Below are 22,479 nucleotides of genomic sequence, written 5' to 3'. Positions count from 1 at the left end.
CATTTTCTTTGTTGCCTAGCTTCACAGATACGCCCTCCTTCCCAGCCTCCCCCTTAGCTAGGAGGGCCACGTCAGAGGGTTCTGGCCAATGGAATTGTGGGCAGAAAAATCGGGTATTACTTTCGGACCTACCACTAAAACTCTATTTCTTTCCTTGCACCCTGCCTCCTTGAATGCAGAGGAGCCAGAGAAGGAGTCCAAGGGTGTAGAGGCCAGCAAAGCCTCACTGTGGAGGCCAGCTAGTTTTCTGAACAAATTAACAAGGCAGCTCTCTCCACCTCACAGTGATTCATAAGCTCTCTCCACCCCACAGTGATTCATACTGGAATGTGACATGAGCAAAAAATAAACTTAAAAAAAATTTTATTAATTTTTTTTCTGTTTTTTTTTTTTTTTAGTGAGAGAAGAAAGGAGAGAGAGACAGAAACATTGATCTGTTCCTGTATGTGCCCTGGCCAGGAATCGAACCTGCAAACTTTGTATTTCAGGACAACGCTCTAACCAACCAAGCTATCCTGCCAGAGCAAACAAAAAACAAAACAACAACAAACAAAAAAAACCCAACAATTTTATTGCATTAAATTAATGAAAATTTTGGCATTGTTTATTACAGTAGCTAATATTATTTATCTTGGCCAACACAGTGAGTATTGATGGGGCAAATGGAAAGTATTTTTGTTTAGAAATCAAGGTTCCTTTGGTTTCCCTGTGGTTCTCAAACTTTTCTTTTTTGTGTGTGTGGCAGAGATAGAGAGAGTCAGAGAAAGGGACAGACAGACAGGAAGGGAGAGAGATGAGAAACATCAATTCTTCGTTGTGGCTCCTTAGTTGTTCATTGATTGATTTCTCTTATGTGCCTTGACCGGGGGCTACAGCAGACCGAGTAACCCCTTGGTCAAGCCAGCGACCTTGGGCTCAAGCTGGTGAGCCTTGCTCAAACCAGATGAGCCCACGCTCAAGCTGGCGACCTCAGGGTCTCGAACCTGAGTCTTCCACATCCCAGTCCGATGCTCTATCCACTGCGCCACCACCTGTTCAGGCACAAACTTTAATGTAAATAAAAATCATCTTGGAGAGCATGGTAAAGCAGTTTCTTGGGCCTCATCCACAGAGATTCTGATTTAGTAGGTTGGGTAAAATCCAGATCTAATAAGCTCACAGGTGATGCTGATGATGCTTGGTCTGAGGACCCCATTTTGAGAATGATAGCACTACAGTTATTCACTTAATCTACCTGATAGAGCCAAGGAAAATAACAGGAATTGCTTTATAGCCTCTGTCTTCTCTTTCTTCCTCTCTCTCCCTTCCTCTTGCTGCACTCACCCACTTACCCCAACTTACACCAAAAGGGCTCTACAGTGGCTTACAGGGAAGCACTGCAAGGAAAGATGGACATTAGAAACAGGGGAAAAGCAAACCAAATACAAGAATATAAAATGGAGCCAAGTACAAGGCCAATGCTAAGCGCTTACCATAGAAATCTGCCCACTCTGTATGATGCAGGTAACAGGTTTGGCTTATGTTTTTAACAGCCTAAGTGAAAGGAAAACCTAATTGGTGAATTAATTTCTAGATTTGTCTTGAAGGTAAAAACAAACCAATCCTTAGGAAAAGATGCACAACTATTTCTGATTCAAGCAATTTCTTCCTTGGGGTGGATTGTCTAGAAGCTATCCCTGATCTCTTTGGGTTGTGCCAGATACCCTATTTGTTCCCACAGCACTCAGCACAGGGCTTTGGACTAAAAGTGTCTGTTAATGTTTTTTTTGTTGTTGTTGTTTTTCCCCTTCTAGACTATAACCTCTCTCTCTTTTAATTAAAAATATTTGAGTCCTTGGCTGGTTGGCTCAGTGCATAGAGCATCGGCCCAGCGTGCAGACGTTCCAGGTTTGATCCCTGGTCAGGGCACACATGGGAAGCAACCATCTGCTTCTCCCTCTTCTTTCTCTCTTCTCCTCCTGTAGCCAGTGGCTCAGTGGGTCCGAGTGTCAGCTTCAGGTGCTGAGGATAGCTCAGTTGATTAGAGTATCAGTCCCAGATGGGGATCGCAGGATAGATCCTAGTCAGGGCACATGCAGGAGTCTGTCTATCTCCCCTTTTCTCACTTTAAAAAACCTTTTTTTTTTAATACAGCCCAGTCCAGTGGTATAGTAATAGAGCATCATCCCAGAGAGTCAAGGTTGCCTGTTCCATCCCAGGGTTGCTGGACTGAGTCCCAGTCAGGGCTTGTATGGAAAGTAATCAGTGTACAACTTAGTGGAACAAGTTGTTGCCTCTCTCTTTGTCTCTCTCTCTCTCTCCCCATCCTTCTCCCTGCCTCTCCCTTCCTGTCTCTCAAAAAAAATTTTTTTTGACTACTTCATATCTGCATATGGTACTAAATTTAAAAGGTAAAGGTGATAAGTAGTGGGAAGCAAGTCTCTTTCCCAACTCTGTCCCCTAGCAGTCTAGTTTTCCCCCACAGACATAACTGGAGTGACGACATTACCTGTAAAGAGTTTCTAGCAGTTATTTGAGGCAAAACAAAATAAAAACATAGACCCATATATTATTTTATTTTATTTTTAAACACCTGGGTAGCACAGTATACACACTTTACTCCTACCATGGAGATTGTTCTGGATCAGCACAGACTGAGTATCCCAATTCTAACACTTGCATATTATTTGATTATATTCTAATAGATGGCAATAATTTATTTTGCTAGCCCCTGTCAATTGACATTTAGGTTGTTTCCAGTCTTTTGCTGTAATAAAACCTTGATCATATGTCAAATCACGTATGTGGGAGTAAGCTATTTTCCTAAAGATACAATGTCTTGACTAAAGTGTTGAAGGGTAATTGCTACTTTAATTTTCACACATATTGAAAATCTGTTCTCCCCCAAAATTATGGGTTTATGCTCCAAACAACAAAACATGAGTGTGCTTATTTTCACATCTCTTTTGCCAATATAGTATGTTTTCTAATTTGTGATTTTTACCATTAGAGAAGGTTAAAATGACATCTCATTGTAGTTGTAAAAATTATTTTTATTATAGTATAATACACATAATATACAGTTTATCATCTTACTAAGCGTGGTGTAATACATTGTAAATCAGGGGTCGGGAACCTATGGCTCACAAGCCAGATGTGGCTCTTTTGATGGCTGCATCTGGCTCACAGATAAATCTTTAATAAAAATAATATTCAATAATAACATTAAAAATATAAAATATTCTTATGTATTATGATCCATTCATTTCCTACCGCTCATGTTCATGGTTGCGGGTGGCTGGAGCCAATCACAGCTGTCCTCTAGGACAACACCAAATTTTTATTGGATAATGCGTAATGTACACAGGTCGTTGTGAGGTCAGGAAGTAAACTTCCCTCCTTTTAATCAAGCAGTCAGCTAGCTAATTGCAGAAACCCTTTTGACAAAGAAGATGGCTAAAAGAAAAAAAGATGAGGAGTATCGTACTTTTCAGCAGGAATGGACAGAGGAATTTGCCTTTGCGGAGAGAGCAGGTTCTGCAGTGTGTCTAATATGCAAGGATAAAATTGCATTGATGAAACAGTCAAATATAAAGCAGCACTTCAACACACACCATACTACATTTGCATTGAAATATCCAGCAGGGCACAGCAGGAAGAAAGCATGTCAAGAGCTACTGTGCAGAGTGCAAACTAGTCAGCAGCAACTCCATGTTTGGACCCAACAAGGTGACTGGAATTTGGCTAGCTTTGCTGGTACTTTAGCAATTGTGAGAGATGGAAAGCCATTCACAGATGGAGAGTATGCCAAAACACTCATACTTGATGTTGCCAATGAACTTTTTGACAACTTTTCGGATAAAGACAAGATAATCAAATGAATAAAAGACATGCCTCTGTCGGCAAGAACTGTTCACGATCGTACCATCATGATGGCAAATCAAATTGAGGCAACACAAGTGAAGGACATAAATGCAGCACCATTCTTTTCTCTCACTTTGGATGAGTCAACAGATGTAAGCCATTTATCCCAGTTCAGCGTGATTGCAAGGTATGCTGTCGGTGACACACTATGTGAGGAAAATCTTGCTGTTTTGCTTATGAAAGAGACAACAAGAGGGGAGGATTTATTCAAGTCTTTCACTGAGTTTGCTAAAGAAAAAAATCTACCAATGGATAAACTTATTTCGGTGTGTACTGATGGTGGGGAAAAACAGAGGATTCGTAGCATTTCTTCATGTACATGAAAAGAGATCCATCCTAAGTTTTCACTGCATCCTACATTAGGAAGCGCTTTGTGCTCAGATGTGTGGCGAGCAGCTTGGTGAGGTGATTTCGCTGGTCATTTGGGTGGTCAACTTTATTGTTGCCCGAGCTTTAAATGATCGCCAGTTTAAAACACTGCTGGATGAAGTTGGGAATAATTATCCTGGTCTGCTTCTGCACAGCAGTGTGCATTGGTTGTCACGAGGGAAGGTGCTTAGCCGTTTCGCGGCTTGTCTGAGTGAAATCCGGACTTTTCTTGAAATGAGAAACGTTAAGCATCCTGAGTTAGCTAACACTGAGTAGCTCCTGAAGTTCTACTATCTCGTGGACATGATTGAACATCTGAACCAGCTCAATGTGAAAATGCAAGGTGTTGGAAATACAGTCTTATCCCTTCAACAAGCAGTGTTTGCATTTGAAAACAAGCTGGAACTCTTCATCATCAACATTGAAACAGGTCGTTTACTACACTTTGAAAAACTGGGAGAGTTTAAAGATGCATGCACAGCAAGTGACCCTGCTCAACATCTTGATCTCCAGCAGCTAGCGGGCTTCACATATACTGCAGTCATTCAAAATGTGCTTTGGAGAATTTCGTAAGCGCACTTGTTTTTTTAAGTTCATCACCCATCCACACAAGTGTGCGGTGAACAGTGCCGACCTGAGTTATATCCCCGGTTCTCCATCAGAGATTTTGAGCCACAAGCTGCTGACGTGAAGGCCTCAGACATGTGGGTGAATAAGTTCAAGTCACTAAATGAAGATTTAGAAAGACTTGCATGACAGCAAGTGGAGTTGGCGAGCAAACGCAAGTGGGGAAAAATGAAAAAACTTCAATTCGCAGACCAGCTGATTGTCAAAACTTGGAATGCACTTCCTGTCACATACCACACACTGCAGCGTGTGAGTATTGCTGTACTGACAATGTTTGGCTCTACGTATGCATGTGAGCAGTCTTTCTCACATCTAAAGAACGTTAAGACCAATCTACAATCACGTTTAACAGATGGAAGTCTCAACGCCTGCATAAAGCTTAACCTCACCATGTATCAACCAGACTACAAAGCCATCAGCAAAACCATGCAGTACCAGAGGTTGCATTAGTGGTAAGAAGTACTTTATTCATCATTCGTTAGCAATAGCATAACAATGTTATTAAAAAGAATTCAGAGACTTATTGTACTTTAAAAGTGTTGGTCTTACATAAAATGCACACATTTACTTGTATTTAGTGTTAAACATATTGTATGGCTCTCATGAAATTACATCTTTATTATATGCGGCTTAAGTGTCTGTTTGTCGCCGATAGCTTATTGGTTGCTTGGGTAACTGTACTAGCCAATGGGGTGAAGTTGCCACGGCTGAATACAAATTGAGCGGGTCAGGGGGAAGGTGAACATTTGTTTGCATTGGCAATCATCTGTTTTACATAAAAACTACGTCTTAACGTAATTTCTTTTAAGAATGCCTCCTAGAAAATACAGCACTGAAGAGGAGAGAAAAGGAGCTAAAGCTGCACAAAAACGGCTTTCTCGACAAAAAGAAACCACTGAGCAGAGAAAGACAAGGCTTGCTTCAGTCGCAGAGCAAATGCGTCTTTCTCGGCAAAATGAGACTGATGAGCATAGAGAAACAAGGTGCTCTTAAGAAATGTACCGCCAGTGGTTTCCTTCATTGCACTCTTCTTTAAGCAATTAAGCAAGTAGAAGGGGGAAACCCCGTGGGGCACTAAGCAAAGGGTGTCCTTGCTGCCTGCCCTGGGTAATTCAGTTTGAATTAGCAGACACCTTTGCACAAATCATTTTAATTACAATTTATAATATCTAGAACAGCGGTCATTTCGTATGACCGCCAGGCTTTCTAGTTTTAAAATATGTGGCGTTCATGACTCTCAGCCAAAAAGGTTCCGGACCCCTGCTGTAAATGTACAGCGGTACTAAATACATTCACGTTGTTGTGCAGCCATCATCTCCACCAACCATCCCCAGGACTCTTCATCTTGCAAAACTTAAACTTTATACCCATTATACAATAACTGCTCTCTCCTCTCCCCCAGCTGCACCAAGCCACTAGTCTACCTCTGTCTCCATGAACTTGACTGGAAACACACAGTATTTGTCTTTTTGTGTCTGGCTTATTTCACTTAGCATAATGTATTCAAGGTTCATCCATGTGGTAGCATTTGTCAGAATTTCGTTCTAGGCTGAATAATATTCTAATATGTGTGTGTGTGTGTGTGTGTGTGTGTGGATAAACGCTCCACACTTTGTTTATCCATTCATCTGTTGATAGACATTTAAATTGCTTCCACCCTTTGACAATTATGAATATTGTATTTCTACATGTATAAGACTCAGCCTTTGTGGTAAACTTGGTGTCTAAAAACTGGGTGCATCTTATTAATTAAAAAGTTTTAATTGCATTTCCCACTTTTTCATGCTTGTTTTTGCTCATTATTGTATGAATATATAAAGACAGTGATTCATCATCAGACACAGATGAGGACAAGCTAATGGATGGGAGTTTTGACAGTGATGAGGAGTTGTATGAATTTTATGAGGAATAAACTTGAGTTCAATAACTTTAAGAAATACATTTTTTTTTCAAATTTTGGGACCCCAAATTGAGGTGCGTCTTATACATGGGGAATACAGTAATCTGTCATGAACAAATATCTCATTTCTTTTGGGCATATACTCAGAAGTGGAATCATTGAATCATATGGTAATTCTATTTTAAAAATATTTTGAGGATTTGCCATAGTTTACCAGAGCAGCTGCATCATTTTACATTTCCATTAACAATGCACAAGAGTTCCAGTGTCACCCTATCCTTGACAACACTTATTTTCTGTGATTTTTAAAAATAGTGTTTATTTTGAGTATCAGTATCTTTTCAAATATATAAGAGGTTATATTTCGTGTTCCGTGACTATCTATACATTTCTTTTACCTACTTTTAATTTGGATCTTTTTCTTACTGATTTGCAGTAGCTCTTTTATATTTAAAAATTAATGCTAACTAGTGACTAATTAGAAGATTAGTGCATTGTGACATCGAATTGCAAATACATTCAGTCGCTAAAGCACACAGTAGGTGTTCAACATATGAACCTCACATTGTTCCTGATTGCTCTCTCCCGCCTTCTAATGATTTCACCAGGTTGTAGAAATTGGGCATTATCTGTTGGGCCAAAGCTGACACCACTCAGTGGTAGAACCTGGAAAGAATTCTCTATTTGATTCTTGTGTACCTCCTCATATTAAATCACCACCAGCCCCTAGACTCTGAACACTGAGAATCCTTTGAACCTGAACTCCCACCTAATATAGGGATTTCCCATTGTTTTCAAACCAACAAGCAAAGATACTCCCCCAACCCCCGCATGATGTTGAACAGGGGCACAAAATCAAATGTATATTTTGCTATAAATTTAAATCACCTTGAACTCAAATAATTATAAGTTATTGGCCCTGGGAAATCTTGGATAAATGGTCCATCCCTGTAAATCAGTCACACAGTGGGAAGGAGCACTGTGTATGACAAGGAAGTCAACACTGGTTTTTTTTAAATTAATTTTAATGGGGTGACATTGATAAATCAGGGTACATATGTTCAGAGAAAACATCTCCAGATTATTTTGACATTTGATTATGTTGCATACCCCTCACCCAAAGTCAAATTCTGTCACCTTCTATCTGGTTTTCTTTCTGCCCTCCCCCCCCCCCCCCCCGCCTCATTACCATCACTTTCTTGTCCATGTCTCTGAGTCTCATTTTTGTCCCATCTATGTATGGATTCATATAGTTCTTAGTTTTTTCTGATTTACTTATAACATTATACTGAGTGAAATAAGTAAATCAACACCGTTTTTGACTTCTCTATTTGGAAACTCTCTTCCCCTGAGTGAGAAGCTGCCTCCTGTTAACTTCCTCTCATCGATACTGGTGTTGTTCTCTGGAACTGCCCATGATAAGCCTAACACATTTGCCAAAGCCCTTCAAGGATTTGAGGACAGTGATTACATCCTTCTTCAGAACCCTGGCCCAGCTATGACAGTCCTCGTAAACTTGACGAACATTCATTTGGAGAATGCACTGTCTCGGACACCACTTTAAACACACAATTTGTCAGAGACCCTATTAAAGTGTGGAGCTAAAATACTTGAGACTGACATGATTATCTTTTAAAAAGTATAAATGCTCCATGTGAAGAATTCCCACTCTAGCCACTGTGCGTGGGGGAGAAGGGTGGTAGTGGGTTAGTAGCCAGTTCCTTCAATGTTGTTGGCTCTAGAAAAGGACAGAAGTGTCACTACTCCTTCAGGAATCCGCTCTCAACCACAACCACATGTCACTGCTCTCTCCAGAGGACCTCGAAGTAGAAACTCTTGCTTTTGGAGGGAGTGATCAAAAAGGGGAATGGGAGAGGAAAGAACCTAAGAATTTATGGGGGAGATTCTCTGAGAGATTTCTGCAGTCGGTGAGCAGAATCAGGTCTGTAGGTAAGCGAGGAGCACCACGGGACACCACTTTTCCTTCACTGCATGCCCGGCCCATCGGTGAGAATCAGCTGAATGACTAATTACGCTATTAGTTCTCACGATGACATGTTCCAGATGAAGAAATGGAGTCTAAGAGAAGTTAAGAAACTTTCCTTAGCCGCCTGGCCAGTAAATGACAGAGGCGAGATTTTAAATGCACTCAGCCTCACTCTGTTCCTTTTAAACACTGATGTAGGTCCAAAGTTCCAGCCAGTCTCAGCTGTGCTGTGGGAGCAAGTGGACAGGATTCTGAGAGTGCCCACTGTCAGAGTAACAGGGGGGCAGCATGTCCCCAAGGCCAGCTGTGAGACTCAGGGAACCATGCCGGGATGGGGGTGGGAGGGCACCGACAGTATCCCTTTGTATCAGGGCAATTTCTGCCCTGAGCTCCCATTAATTCCACAAATATGACTTGAGCACCCGTTATGTTCCAGGAATGTTCCTCTTCCCTCCAGCCCTGGGTAAGTAATCAGTTTGCTGTTGTGGCTTTATCTCCAGGCACCTGTTACTGTGTCCTAGCTAAGCCTCACCTAGAAGAGCTCTGGGCAAATGTGCATATTTGGGCAGAAAAAGGAGGGAATACAGAAGGAATCTTTTGTGTCTTGGGCCTGAAGCCCATGTGAGATCTAGTTCAGGCAAAGGCAGTATGAAGGGATGCGGACTGGTGGTGGCCAGCAAAGGGGAGGGACAGGGAAGTACAGAAATGATGATATGGAAAGTGAGAGGATTCCAAGGCAGAAGTTGGGGAACAGCAAACAAAAATGTTCCTTATTTCACAATTTTGTGTAGAATATTAGTGACGATCAGGGTATAGGAAAAATTGCTATTAAGTTTGCTGCTGTCTTAGGAAGGTTGTTCACTGAGAACAGCCCTCATGCAAACATTTACTGAATTTACTCAGTGTCAGGCTTGTTTTAGAGATTATGGGGGAATATAAAGATGTGTAGGCCTTGGTCTCTCACTTAGTCCTAAAAAGTAAGATAGGGACCACAAATAGCTATAATTGAAGCTCCGGGATCAGTGTGGAAGGCGGCAATGCTTATCTCCTCCCAGCAAATACAAGAGTCCTTATTCCAAGCAAAGCAGAACCCCACAACCTTTGTAGAAGGACCAGGTTGGCTGCAGCCCAGCGCTCAAGGCCCAGCCGTTTGCCTTCCCCAGTTCATATTGTGACTGGACAAGGCAGCCTTGCTGGACTGGTTTTGTCAACCAGGTTACAGGACAGTGGGAGGGCACAAGCTGCCCAGGGCCAGGGCTTGCCTGGGACATGCTACTTGGATTACTTCTCAGAGCACCAGAACCTGAAGCTATACCCTCAGAGCAGCTAGTATAGTGTTACCATTGAGCTGCTGGGAGGATTAAGGTAGGCTTACTTCTTTTATAATTAATTTATTGATTGATTTTAGAGAGCGAGAGGAAGGTGGGGAGAGAGAGACGGAGAAAGAGAGAGACTTTGATTTGTTGTTGTACTTAGTTGTGCATTCATTGGTTGCTTCTTTTGTGCGCCCTGACCGGGGATCAAACCTGCAATCTTGGCATATAGGGACAACACTCTATCCAACTGAGCTACCCAGCCAGGGTGGCTAACTTCCTTGTCAAATAAAGCTTCTTAACTGGAATTAGGAAGATTACTGGGAATTGAATGTATCTGAATTTTCACAAGGCCTCTGACAGGATGCCTCATGATATGCTTACGAGCAGTATGGGCAAATGTGGGATTGGTATTAGTATGCTTACTTGGTTAAAAAGCTATGCCCTAGTATTGTTCATTCATTCAACAGATATTTATTGAGTCAGATAGTGCGCTAGGTGATGGGAATATAATGATGAGTAAAACCAGAAATAGCTCCCCTTCACAGAGTTGCTTACAGTTAAGTAGAAAAGCAAGATAATGATCAAATAATCACATAAATAAATATGAAATTAGAATGATGACACAAAGGAGAGGTTCATGATATTTTGAGGGCCAATGATATAAGTCTAACTGGGATTTGAAGAACGAGGTGGTAGATTAAGAGTGAACACATTTTTTGCTACTCCTCCCATGAAGAGGCAGAATCTTGTTTTTTTCTTGACCTTGGGCTGGCTTCAGAGACTTGTTTGATCAACAGAATGTGTAGAAGGGAAGTTTGGGACTTCTGAGGCTAGATCAAAAGAAACTTTGCATTTTCTTTCTTAGAAAGAACTACACTTTCTGGAGTTCTGAGGCACCATGTAAGATGTTCCGCTGCCCTGAGACCACTGTGCCGGAGAGGCTATGTGCAGGTGTTTGGGTGAAGAGTCCCAACTGAGTCCACTTTCCAGCTACCTCTGCCAAGTCACCAGACATGTGGCTTGAATTCTCTAGATCAGAGGTCATCAAACTGCAGCCTGCAGACCAAATCTAGCCACCAGCTACATTTACAAATAAAGTTTTGTTGGAATACAGCCTTCCCCATTTATTTAATTATTGTTTCCGGCTGCCTTTTCACTGTAATAGTAGGGTTGAGCAGCTGTAGTAGAGACAATATGTCCCACAAAGCTGAAAATACTTTCTAACTAGCCTTTATAAATAAACATATTCTTGCTCCAGATAAGCACAGCCCGATAGAAATGCAAAGCAAGGCACATAATTTGAAAATTTCTAGTAGCTACATTAAAAAATTAAATATAAATAAGTGAAATTAATTTTAATAGTATATTTTATTTAATTCAATATATGGAAAATATTACAATTTCAATATGGAATCAATGTAAAAATTATTAATGGAAATGTTACATTATTTCCTGTATTAAATCTTTAAAATTTTGCATTTACAGTACATCTCAATTAAGACAAGCTACATTTCAAATGATCAGTAGCCACAAGTGGCTAGCAACTACCAAATCGTACAGTGAAGCTCTAGAGAAGTCCATTAATTAGCTAATACCACCAAGTGTCCTCAGCTGATGCCCTAAGAAACAGAGAAATCACTTAGAAGCCTGCCCAAAGTTCTGATCCACAACACTGAGAGAGAGAGTAAAATACTTCTTGGGTTAAGCTGCTAAATTTGGGGGCAGTCTGTAATTCACCAATAGGTAAACAGAATGGACTGAGTAAGTGCTAAGTAGGTGAAAGGTTGGGGAATGGCTTGGGAGGAATCTTGGCAAAGGAAACAGCACGTGAAAGTCACTGAGGCAGAAAACAGATGTGCTAAAGTGAATAGAGAGGTGGGAGAGAAGGCTGGAGAGGTCAGCAGGAGCCAGATCTTTCTTACCTTATGACTCAGTTAGGGATTCTGGTCTTTATTTTGAGAGCAATGTGAAAACTCTGAGGATATTAAAGCAGAGGAATGACATAATCAGGCTTGCATTTTGAACAGATGACTCTGGCTACCGTGTAGCAAATGGCTAGTAGGGAGAACAGACGCCAGAAGACCAATCAGTTGACCATCTCCTTTCAGTCATTTAAGTGAAAGGAGATGGTGTTTGGTCTAGGGTGGAAGGGGCAGAAGTAGAAAGAAGTGAATAGGTTCAAGCAATATTTAGGATTATAATCAATAGGGTATGGTGAAACATTAAACATGGGACATGAGGAGAAGGTATCAGTTGGTTCACTGATTCATACATTCATTCATTCATTTGTTCAACAACCATGTGCCAAGAATCATTCTTGTTTAATAGGCTCACAGCAGAGTAGATACTAAAGGATTGGTTTTTTACTTTTTCACTTTCACAAACTGAGTAAAACTATGAATGAAAGCACAGATCATGCTTTTGCTTTCAAATGTGCTGATGACACAAAAATGAGTCAGATAGCTACTGGTCAGTTGGTCAGCTGAATTAATATTAATAAGTTCTGAAAAGAGACTCTGATACTAACATGATGAATTTCATGAGGATAAGCATCAAGATCTTAAGTCTTAAAGTGATGATTATGAAGTGGAATAAGTGGTCAATAGAGAAATAGCTGAATAGTGGTCCATAGTACATAAATGTTAGGGGGGCATGGGTGATCAAGAATTCACTAAAATCTTAGTGCAGAATTTGGTTACTATATTCTGTGCTTATCAGACTGAATTACCAGTGGTATCACCTTTGGTGAAGTTGGTTGTACTTGAATGACAATGACAAATCAGAACTTATCAAGAAAAGGAGCAAACAATTCAACTGGAGGATAATGACAGTGTGTCAAATGAGGAACAACTTAAAGAACTGGGAGTGATAAACTTGAAGCAGAGAAACCTGCAAGTACATGCCAGTGGTCTGCAAATATCTATAGGCCCTCCTGTGGGACGGGACGGCACATGCACTGTTGCCGAAGGGCAAGTAGTTTCCAAAACTGGGAGTTATAGGGATCCACGTTTCAATCTCAGGCACGTAAAGAAGAACTTTGAATAGAGTGCTACAACCAAAGACTGGATGTTCCTGTGAGGTAATGAGCTTCTCATTGCCAGAATTGCTTAAGCAAAAGTGGGATAATGATGTGTTGGAGACATTTTAGGAAGGATTCTTGAACTGAATATAGGTTGAACTCTATAACTTTTAAGTTTCCTTTAAGTCACTCCTTACATTCCAAGAAAGGAGGAAAAATAATGTAGACAACCTGGACACACCACCTTTCCCTGTCCCCCATCCTGAGTCCATTTCTTTCATTTTTAGCATAGTATAGGATATGGTGCATTTGGAGGATGTTCCTATCTGAGGAGGATCTGCTAAGCTGATCCAGAGCTTCAGAAAAGATGGAGAATAGCAAGCAATCCTACAGCCCAGAGAGAGAAGTGAAGGTATAAAAGTAGGTCAGACTTAGTCTCAGAATTGTATCCTGGTAATAAAAAAAGATGAGCTAGACATGGTGATATTTGCAGGAGAGTCAATTTCTGATGAGGCTTTTACCCAGAACTGGCTCCAACTAAGCCCTGTCATTCTGATACTCTCACTCCCGAGAATTACCACTACATTGCTTAACAGAATCTTACTCAGAGAATTGCTCTTTTTCTTTCATATTAGCAATTGTTGATTTTCTAGAACTCAACATAGTGGCCCTCTGCTTCTGCTCTTAAAGGGCTTTGCAAAGCTTTCAACAATTCTTTTTATGACAGCCCTTTAAACAGATTCCTGAAGCCTGACCTGTGGTGGCGCAGTGGATAAAGCATTGACCTCGAATGCTGAGGTTGCCAGTTCAAAATCCTAGGCTTGCCTGGTCAAGGCACATGTGGGAGTTGATGCTTCCTGCTCCTCCCCCCTTCTCTCTCTCTCTGTCTTTCTCCCTCACTCTCTCTCCTCTCAAAAATGAATTTAAAACAAAATAAACAAACAAAATAAAATAAAATAAACAGATTCCTGAAGAGGTACAACCCTGCGTTCCAGGCATCAAGTTGATGTGTCTCCAAGAACTACTTCCTGCTGATAAACTACTTTTAAATGTTAAATTATATTCAATTAGATAGATATTTCAGTCATATTCTTTTTTTTTTAAGTGAGAGGAGGGAAGACAGAGACAGACTACCACATGCACCCAGACCAGGATTCACCTGTCAAGACCTCTACAGTGCAATGTTCTGCCCATCTTGGGCCATTGATTGGCAACTGAGCTGTTTTTAGCACCTGAGGCAGAGGCTCCTTGGAGCCATCCTAAAGCCCCAAGGGTCAACTTGCTCAAACTAATTGATCCATGGCTGTGGGAGAAGAAAAGAGAGAGTGTGAGAGAGAGAAAGGGAGGGGTGGAGAAGCAGATGGTCACTTCTCCTCTGTGCCCTGACCAGGAATTGAACCCAGGACATCCACATACCAGGCTGTTGCCCTACCACTGAGCCAACTGTCCAGGGCCTCAGTCATATTCTTGATATGCACATATATGCATGCACAGGTATAAGAGCAGAGCATAACCCTATGTTTAATGCTTCCTATTGGTATAATATTTTTTGGCAACTTTCTAAGCCATGATCAAATATAATAGCATATAAAAACACATGAAAATGGGGAAATGATCAAGGCCTTTTTGTAGGACAGTAAGAAAAGCTGACTATACTAGAAGAGAGGTGGACTTTGAAAAGATAATGAAAAATTAGTTTCTGTATGTTGGCTAGGATGCTTAATGGGGCCTAGAAAATCAGATAAGGAGTTTATATTTGATTTGAAAGAGAATTAAGAACTTTAGATCAGGTGTCCCCAAACTTTCTACACAGGGGGCCAGTTCACTGTCCCTCAGACCGTTGGAGGGTCGGACTATAAAAAAAAACTATGAACAAATCCCTATACACACTGCACATATCTTATTTTAAAATAAAAAAACAAAATGGGAGCAAATACAATATTTAAAATAAAGAATAAGTAAATTTAAATCAACAAACTGACCAGTATTTCAATGGGAACTATGGGCCTGCTTTTGGCTAATGAGATGGTCAATGTCCAGTTCCATATTTGTCACTGCTAGCCGTAACAAGTGATATGACGTGCTTCTGGAGCCATGAGGCATGCGTCCCACGTCACCGGAAGTAGTACTATACGTGAGCAACGCCATGCTTTGCGGCACCACCACATACAGTGCTCCTCTCATTGACCACCAATGATAGAGGTGCCCCTTCTGGAAGTGCGGCGGGGGCTGGATAAATAGCCTCAGGGAGCTGCATGCAGCCCACAGGCCGTAGTTTGGGGACCCCTGCTTTAGATTAATAGTTTGGGAGCAAAAAATATATAAAATGAAGGTTTAAAGAAAATAAGCCTATCAGTAGCCTAAAGAAGGAGGTGAGGTCTGATATCAGAGTGATCAAGAAAGCCAGGATTAGCCTGACCAGGTGGTGATGCAGTGCATAAAGCATCAGACTGGGACACAGAGGACCCAGGTTCAAAACCCCGAGGTCGCTGGTTTGAGCGCGGGCTCATTTGGTTTGAGCACAGCTCACCAGCTTAAACCCAAGGTCACTGGCTTGAACAAGGGGTCACTAGCTCTGCGGTAGCCCCCCCTCCCCGGTTAAGGCACATATGAGAAAACAATCAATGAACAACTAAGGTGCTGCAACGAAGAATTGATGCTTCTCATCTCTCCCTTCCTGTCTGTCTGTCCCTATCTGTCCCTCTCTCTGTCTCTGTCACAAAAAAAAAAAAAAAAGAAAGTCACGATTAAAGACTCATAGACCTGAGATGAAGAGGCTGAACCAGCATAGGGGCAGTTGGCATGACAAAAAAGAGATGAGTGTAAGTGATGCCTTCACGAAAACATGTTTTCATGTTTTCTGGTGTAGACACATGAGATGATTGGCTATGGATACATGTCACCCATCCTGGGCTCTGCTTTCCTTGAGCTTCCCCACCAGGCATGTCTCCTTCTAGTTCAAGCTTCCTCAAGGGAGCAAATCCCCCTGGGCTCCCAGTTTTGAAGAATTTTTCTGTCTTCCTTTTCTAACACTGTCTTCCTTTCATTATCTGTCTTCTCCCTCACCCATTTTGGAACACAGTGTTTCCACATGGATAAGAATGGGGAAGCATCAAAAATGCATAGGTACAAAGAAGAGATGTCTATGCAGATTCTTTAAGAATTTTTTTTTTTTTTTATTGATTCTTTGAGAGAGAAACATCAATTTGTTCCTGTATATGTCCTGACCGGGAATCAAACCTACGACCTTTGCATATCAGGATGATGTTCTAACCAACCACACTATCCAGCCAGGGCTATGCAGATTCTTAAGGAGTAGCAGATGCTTTAATTCACTCCCCAATATTGTTGGTAACTAAAGGATTAAAATGAAGAGTCTGTTCTCCGCACTTGATTATAAGATTGACATAGCGTGGCGATAGCATTTAGTTTTTCCTGTCTCCCAACAAGTCTGTATGCAAGACAGATGCCCAGCTCTCCTGATTATATATAGAATCGGACCTTTCTGTGTCAAGGAGCATGACTTTTTCAAATTGTCAATGGCTTTGGAAACCGCTTCTTCCATTTTGCCAAAAGGTGCTGATAGGTAAGCATCATGCAAAATTTTAATAGGCACTCTGAATCTGTGTCAAGGGCTCTGTCTGCCAAGAATAGAACCAATAGGACACACTAAAAGCAGCCATGCCAATCCTGGCCCCTAGGGAACCTCCTTCTGTTCTCTCAGATTCGGAATCATGGTCAAAGAGAGAAAGTCAGTGTTTGAAGAGCCTAATTTGAGAGATGTCCCCCTCTGCCCATTACGAGTACCAGCCGTACTCTGGTGCTTGGAATTCCCAAATTACTCATTCCTTGGGTTAAAGCAATTTTGAAAGCCCCTGTTAAAATGCAGATGCTAGCTGGAAGGGAGAACTGTTTTTTGTGTTTTTGGGTTTTTTTGGTTTTAGCCATGAAAAGTTAAATTCAAGTTAATTTATCTAAGTAAGAAATGGAAATCAGAAAGGAATCATCCTCACAAAAAGAGGGAGAAGAACAGGGAATGGGACCTTTCCCGTCTTGATGGGAGGGGGGTGAAGAGTACTGAAAACATACTTTTCTTCAACACATATTCAAAATGGTGTCTATTTCCCAAACCTCAGCCTGAATATACACCCATATATATTCTGACTTGTTCAGAAACAAGTCTCTAGTTAGATTAGTATGAGAATAAAGGTCCAGTAAAGGTGGTATGCCCAGCTTATGTCCTTCCTTCCTGCCTCCTAAATATTATTATCCGCCTGACCACAAAAGGTGAATTGTTAACACTTGCTTGGACTCTAGAATAACCACCCAGTAGCCTCCCTGCCACCCCCTTGTCTGTTTCAGACATGTTTTGCTCTAGTTGATCTCTTCACAGCTTCAATTTCCAGGCCCAGAGACCCCTAAACCCACTCCCACCCTTATTTGATATTTGAAACATTGTATTTGAACCTTGATTTTCTCCTAAAGAATCTGGCTTGGCTCACCTTTTCACCTGTTTTGTTTTCTTTCTCTCCTTCTCACCCTCCACCCTGCCCTGCCTCATCTCCATAAAATCCAACCATCACCTCCACCAGGAAGGGACATCTGACATCCAGGGATATCAGAGTAACTAAAATATCAAACTCAAAGACATAGTCATTAAACAGTGAGCACAATCACTATTTTCCCACTAAGCTAGAAGCTTTGAGAGTATAGGGACTAAGACTTTTAGCTTTTAGACTCCCTATTAAAAACCCAGTACCTGGAACATAATAAGTACTCAATAAATAATATATTTAGAGCACACAAATGAACAGAAATTTATAAAAGCTTTCCATCTGTACAGGATAGCTTTTGTAAATAGCACTAATGGCATCTGCAGCAGTAAACAGAAGACATATCACAGAACTGTGAATTTGTGCCAATAGTTAAATCGAGTCATTTTAGTTCAGAGCCTTAGTCCAAGATGTAGGTTGCATGTTAGAGAAACAGGTCATCTCCTTGGTGATAAAAATTTGAGAAGACTGGGAAGTTCCCTTGGCCCAAAATTATTTTCACCTGTCTCTCCAGAACCTGAAATAACTATTCGTGAAGGTATTATTTTAAGCATATTTGCAAATGCAAATATGTTCGTGGTATGCAGAACACAGTAAACCACTGATTGCATTCTTTTTTTGCCCAGATATTTCTTTCTGAACGAGCTATTAGGGTCTCTGGTGCAAGGACCAATACTGAAATGGGGCACTTGGATGGGAAGATATGGGGAAAGGTTCTGGACTGGAGAGAAGGGAAAGGCTAAAGCAAAAAGCAGAGGCCACGGCAGAGGCGGTGGGTTTGACCTCCTCTCTTCTGACCTTCCGATTGGCACAAGGGACTCGTACAGGACCAGTCTCCTTGGGTAGCTTGCCCTGGAGTAGAGGTACTAGGAGCACCAAGTACTCCACAGCCAAGAGTAGCTGTTTAAGTGGCCCCTTCTATTTCCTGCCAGTCCTGTCGCTAAGCACACCAAAGCAGAGAAAGGAATCTGGCCGAAAGACAGTTTTGTAATGCTCGATCTTGAACGCTGCCAGTCTGAGAATCAAGCCTCAGGGTCAAAGGTTTTAAGCATGTACTCCACACCCCTTCTTATCCATTCCCTTGCCGGCCATCAGCCCCACATCTGAACATCTGCACCAGATGCAGTCTACCCCACACCACGCTCCCCAGGCACACAAGCTTTATAAGAACATACCTGTCACCAATGTCCATCCAACGCAGCTCCCAGAGACCAGATGTACAAGCCCAGTGGCATTCTCAAGAAACACAGAAGCAAGGTATCAAGAACAAATGAAGAGGAGCCTTTGTGAGCTACCCGGTTTTCCTACTGCTCCTTGTAGAAAAAACATGTTAGGGCTGAGGCCGGAACGCAAATGCAGAAAGGGGAACTGACTAGAGAGAAATAACACCCCAGAAAGGGCCGGGCTCTTGTTCCAGATAAGATTGGCAGGTGGGCATTTCCACTAAACATAATGACTGTGAATACACTCTCAGAGAGTGAGTGAGTGTAAAGCCCTCAGGAAACCCCCCAAAGACAGCCCCAGCCACAAACATGAAACACACATTCCCTGACAGACGGGCAGATCCAGGAATGGAGCCTTTAGAACCCTGAGGGAAAGATTCGGCTCAGCTCAACAAATATTTTACTGGCCAGCCATGTGCCAGGCACTGTGTCGCTCTGCAGGACTGCAAGACATAGTCCTCAACCAGAGACAGCAGAAAGACCAGGTGCTTCACCTGCCACCTCCCCCCCCCCAAATCATTCATTGAGTACCTACTTCCCCGTGGATCCTGCTAGAAGCCAACTAACACACACAGCCCTTATTTTCAGATTGTCCTAATATAATCCTAGATGTCCTAATCTAGAATGTTTCTATAACCTTGGCCCACTATTCCTGGAAGTGAGTGGTACTCTTGAGACGGGGAACAGGTCAAAGCAGAAGTGTAAAATGTATATGAATGCCCAGTGGATTTTTCTAAGCCTAGTGCCTCATCAGGGACAGGCTTTACATATATAATTCTGCTCCCATATGCATGGCTTCTTTCTCTGACTTGATCAGGCCCTGCAAAACCCTCTGCTCACCGTCTGTAGCATTTGAGCTCAGGAGAGAGGCAGCCCTCTTCAAGCATGCCTCCCCCCCGCCCCCTCCCTCTCTTGGAGGCTAGGTGTGTCAGCTTGGCTGGAGAAACTGAGTGACAAGAGTGAAAGCTGTTTGGGTTGAGGAGGCTCGCTCAGGCAGAACGTGTGGTGCAGCGGGGGCAGTGCAGGCTTGGAACTGGTGGTCCAGGGTCAAATCTTGGCTTGAACACTGGACCCTGGGCAATTTACTGAGTTATCTCCTAGTCTGTGTTTTCATCTATGAAATGTAATAACTTTCTTGCTGCATTGTTGTGAAAAAACAAATGAGATCTTGCATGTAAATCACCTGGGCCAAAGTCTGCTATGCAGCTATTTAATCTTCATTATTACTTTCCTATCTTCTTTTTGGACTTTCCAATTCAACTTTGAAATTTTCCCTCTATCACTGGAAAGGTGATGTTCATTCTTCCCAAAACAGGTCTGTAAGCCCCTGCACCTTGCACCCGGGCCTCTCAAACCCGTAGGACTCCTGTGTGGGTCCTGGGCCCTGACTCACAGGGTCATCACTTCCCCTCAACTATTCTACGTGCATACCTTGGAAACTTCATCCTTTATTCGACTAGGCCCCACCTGGGGTTTTCCTCTGGATTTTACAATCATATCTTTTTTATTTTTATTTTTATTTTTTCAAGGGTCAATTTGGTTTCCGTATTGTAACACATGAAAATTACCCACCCATCAAAACATAGGAGAATTAATTCACATTCAACTTAGTTTTTAAGTTTTTCTTTTCCTTGTATTCAGCAGTCAGAATATAAGAGAGGCTAAATTGGAAAGTCCTGCTATCAAAATATTTGGAATAGTATTTCCCAAACTTCATTCATTCTGCTACTTGTGCCACCTAAAATCTGTATTATTGGTTAGACAATGTTTTTCTCCTAACTTTAAGTAAATTTATTGTAAACAGAGTATTTATGTTATTTTGAGGATTAAATAAAATGTATATGTGGTGCCTGGCACGGATTCTGGCAGATAGTAAGTTCTTTAAAAACAAACAAACAGAAGTGTCAGCCCAGCATGTGGAAGTACCGGGTTTGATTCCCAGTCAGAGCACACCGAGAAGCAGATGGTTGCTTCTCCACCCGTTCCCCTCACCCTTTCTCTCTCTCTCCCTCTCCCACAGCATGGCTTGAATGTTTAGAGCAAGTTGGCCCCAGGCACTGAGGATGGCTCCACGGCCTTGCCTCAGGTGCTAAAATAGCTCAGTTGCCTGAGCAACAAGCAATGCAGCAGTGGCCCCAGATGGGCAGAGCATCACCCCATAGGGGGTTGTTGGGTGGATCCCGGTTGGGATCTGTCTGCCTCCCTGCCCTCTTACTTAATAAAAACAAACAAATAAACAAAAACAGTTGTTTTATTGTTTTATCTTTTCCATCTCTCTCCCCTCATCTACTTATTTTGGTTTCTTCTAGAGCAGCCTCCCTCACTGCTGTGAGCTCAGCAGCAGAAATGAAGGATTACACATGGGAGTCTCTTACTCTAAGATTAAGAGTTGCAAGGTTGTCTAAGGTATCTCAGAAGTCATCTCAGTTTCTCACTCCAACAAGGACCCTCTGATGTCCTGTCTGATAGATGAATATCCAGTCATTGCTTTCTCACTTATGTTGGAAAAACTCACTGCCTGATAAGACAGTTATAAAAGAAAGGTCTTCTCTATTATAACCTCAAATCCCCCACCCCTCTAAGTACCATCAAGTTGTCCCTGTCCTGTTTTCTGGAACTACAAGAATATATATTAATGTCCTCCTTTATTATAAAACCCTCCAAATACCTGAAAGCAAATTTTATACATATCCTTAATAGTTTCTTCTCTCAACTAAATACACTGCTCACAAAAATTAGGGGATCTTTTACAGCTTCATGTTCATTCTGAAATATCCCCTAATTTGTGTGAGCTGTATATAATCAGTGGCCTCAGCTGTTCCTCATATGGAAGAATTTTTTATTTTTTTATTATTTATTTATTTATTCATTTTTTAGAGAGGAGAGAGAGTTAAAATGAGAGAGAGAGAGAGAGAGAGAGAGAGAGAGAAAGGGGGGAGGAGCAGGAAGCATCAACTCCCATATATGCCTTGACCAGGCAAGCCCAGGGTTTTGAACCAGTGACCTCGGTGTTCCAGGTCAATGTTTTATCCACTGCGCCACCACAGGTCCAACTGTTCCTCATATGATGTGATCTCTAGACCTACTCAACTTGCTGGCTGTTCCACTGGCACCTGTCTCCCTATATTTGTCAACATATCTCTTTACAGAGAGGGCTCACAGGATGGAACAGGCAATGATAAGATCACCTTTGTTAATGAGTCAGAGATCAAATTAACCCGTGAACAGTTACATTAGGAGGTTGGCTGACCATCATGATATTTTCTACATGTGAAGTCAGATTACCATCCCCTGGTCCCATCCTGTTTGTATGCCAGTCTTTGAGGCCAGTTGAAATTACTCTGAATCCCATACATGACTTCCATTGTATTAGCCATCCTTCTAAGCCTATGCCACATGAAAATCCGATAAGGAGTCCTTACCCAAGGGTTACAAGAGCCAAGGACAGAGAGAGTTCAACAGTGATGGTGGTCAAATGATGGTCAACAGTTTCAAATGTGAGAGGAGGGTGAGAAGAACAAAGATCAGTTCCTTGTGCTCACAGAGAAGGAAGTTGCTGGTAACCTTCAGAAAGCTGCTTTT

At 41.8% G+C, this 22,479-nt stretch overlaps 1 protein-coding gene across 8 annotated transcripts in view; it reads right to left on the bottom strand.

Annotated features, from left to right (window-relative positions):
• Positions 1-22,479, bottom strand: part of CD86 (CD86 molecule) — an 82,249-nt gene that overhangs the window by 39,599 nt on the left and 20,171 nt on the right. For 2 of the 8 annotated variants that reach the window (XM_066347251.1, XM_066347257.1), the window contains exon 1: positions 18,850-18,939. The exons of the other annotated variants lie outside the window; for them this stretch is intronic. In XM_066347251.1, the coding sequence (XP_066203348.1) occupies positions 18,850-18,866 (17 nt within the window). In that variant the 5' untranslated portion in view covers positions 18,867-18,939. Of the gene's footprint in view, positions 1-18,849; positions 18,940-22,479 lie in introns of those variants that run through there. 8 annotated transcript variants of the gene reach the window in all.

Source organism: Saccopteryx leptura, chromosome 8 (assembly GCF_036850995.1).
Source record: "Saccopteryx leptura isolate mSacLep1 chromosome 8, mSacLep1_pri_phased_curated, whole genome shotgun sequence".
Lineage (NCBI taxonomy): Eukaryota > Metazoa > Chordata > Mammalia > Chiroptera > Emballonuridae > Saccopteryx > Saccopteryx leptura.
This window is presented reverse-complemented; position numbering and strand designations above follow the sequence as displayed.